General features: G+C 66.5%; 1 protein-coding gene across 1 annotated transcript in view; it reads left to right on the top strand.

Annotated features, from left to right (window-relative positions):
- The first annotated feature begins 261 nt into the window (after window positions 1-261).
- Window positions 262-732, top strand: part of LOC106123791 (uncharacterized) — a 2,049-nt gene continuing 1,578 nt past the window's right edge. Inside the window, exon 1 of the mRNA XM_013320201.1 lies at window positions 262-714. Coding sequence (XP_013175655.1) covers window positions 262-714 — 453 coding nt within the window. The remainder of the gene's footprint in view (window positions 715-732) is intronic.

Here is a 732-nt window from a genome sequence, read left to right as displayed (position 1 = left end):
GGGGGGGGGGGGGGGGGGTGCCGCCGCCTGTACGATGGTGTGGTACGCTCTAAGGCGCTCTACGGAGCGCCCATATGGGCGACGAGGCCCCTGAGCCAAGGCAACATGGTGCTGCTGCGACGAGCGCAGCGGACCATGGCTCAGAGGACCTCCAGAGCGTACCGCACCGTGTAGTACGAGGCGGCGTGCCTTATCACCGGTAGCCTCCCCTGGGACCTCGAAGCCGGGATCCTAGCGGAGGTTTACTGGAGAAGAGCCCTGATGCGGCAGCGAGGCGAGGAGCCCCTCCCGGAAGAGATCGTACGCTGGAGGAAGGAAGGTCGCGACGATCTCTTCCAGGGATGGAAGGAGAGGCTGGCGGACGCCTCGGTGAGCAGACGGCTCATGGAGGCCGTCCGCCCCGTCCTGCGCCAGTGGGTGGAGGCGAGGCACCGGGAACCGACTTACTTCCTGACGCAGCTTCTCACTGGGCACGGCTGTTTCAGCCGTTACCTGTGTGAAGTTGTGGGGATTGAGTCGGGTCCCGAGTGCCACCAATGCGCGTCCGGCGACGTGGACACGGCAGAGCACACGCTCGCCGTGTGCACGGGCTGGGACGCGCAATGCGCCACGCTCACTGGCGCAATAGGGCGAGATCTGTCGCTGCCGGCCGTCATACGTGCGATGGCCGGCAGCGAACAGAGTTGGGCCGCCGTCGCCTCCTTCGCACGCGAGGTGATGGCGGCCAAAAGA

Source organism: Papilio xuthus, unplaced genomic scaffold (genome assembly GCF_000836235.2).
Source record: "Papilio xuthus unplaced genomic scaffold, Pxut_1.1 DF828952.1, whole genome shotgun sequence".
Lineage (NCBI taxonomy): Eukaryota > Metazoa > Arthropoda > Insecta > Lepidoptera > Papilionidae > Papilio > Papilio xuthus.
The sequence above is the reverse complement of the archived record's forward strand: the minus strand, read 5'-3'. Positions and strand labels throughout refer to the sequence as shown.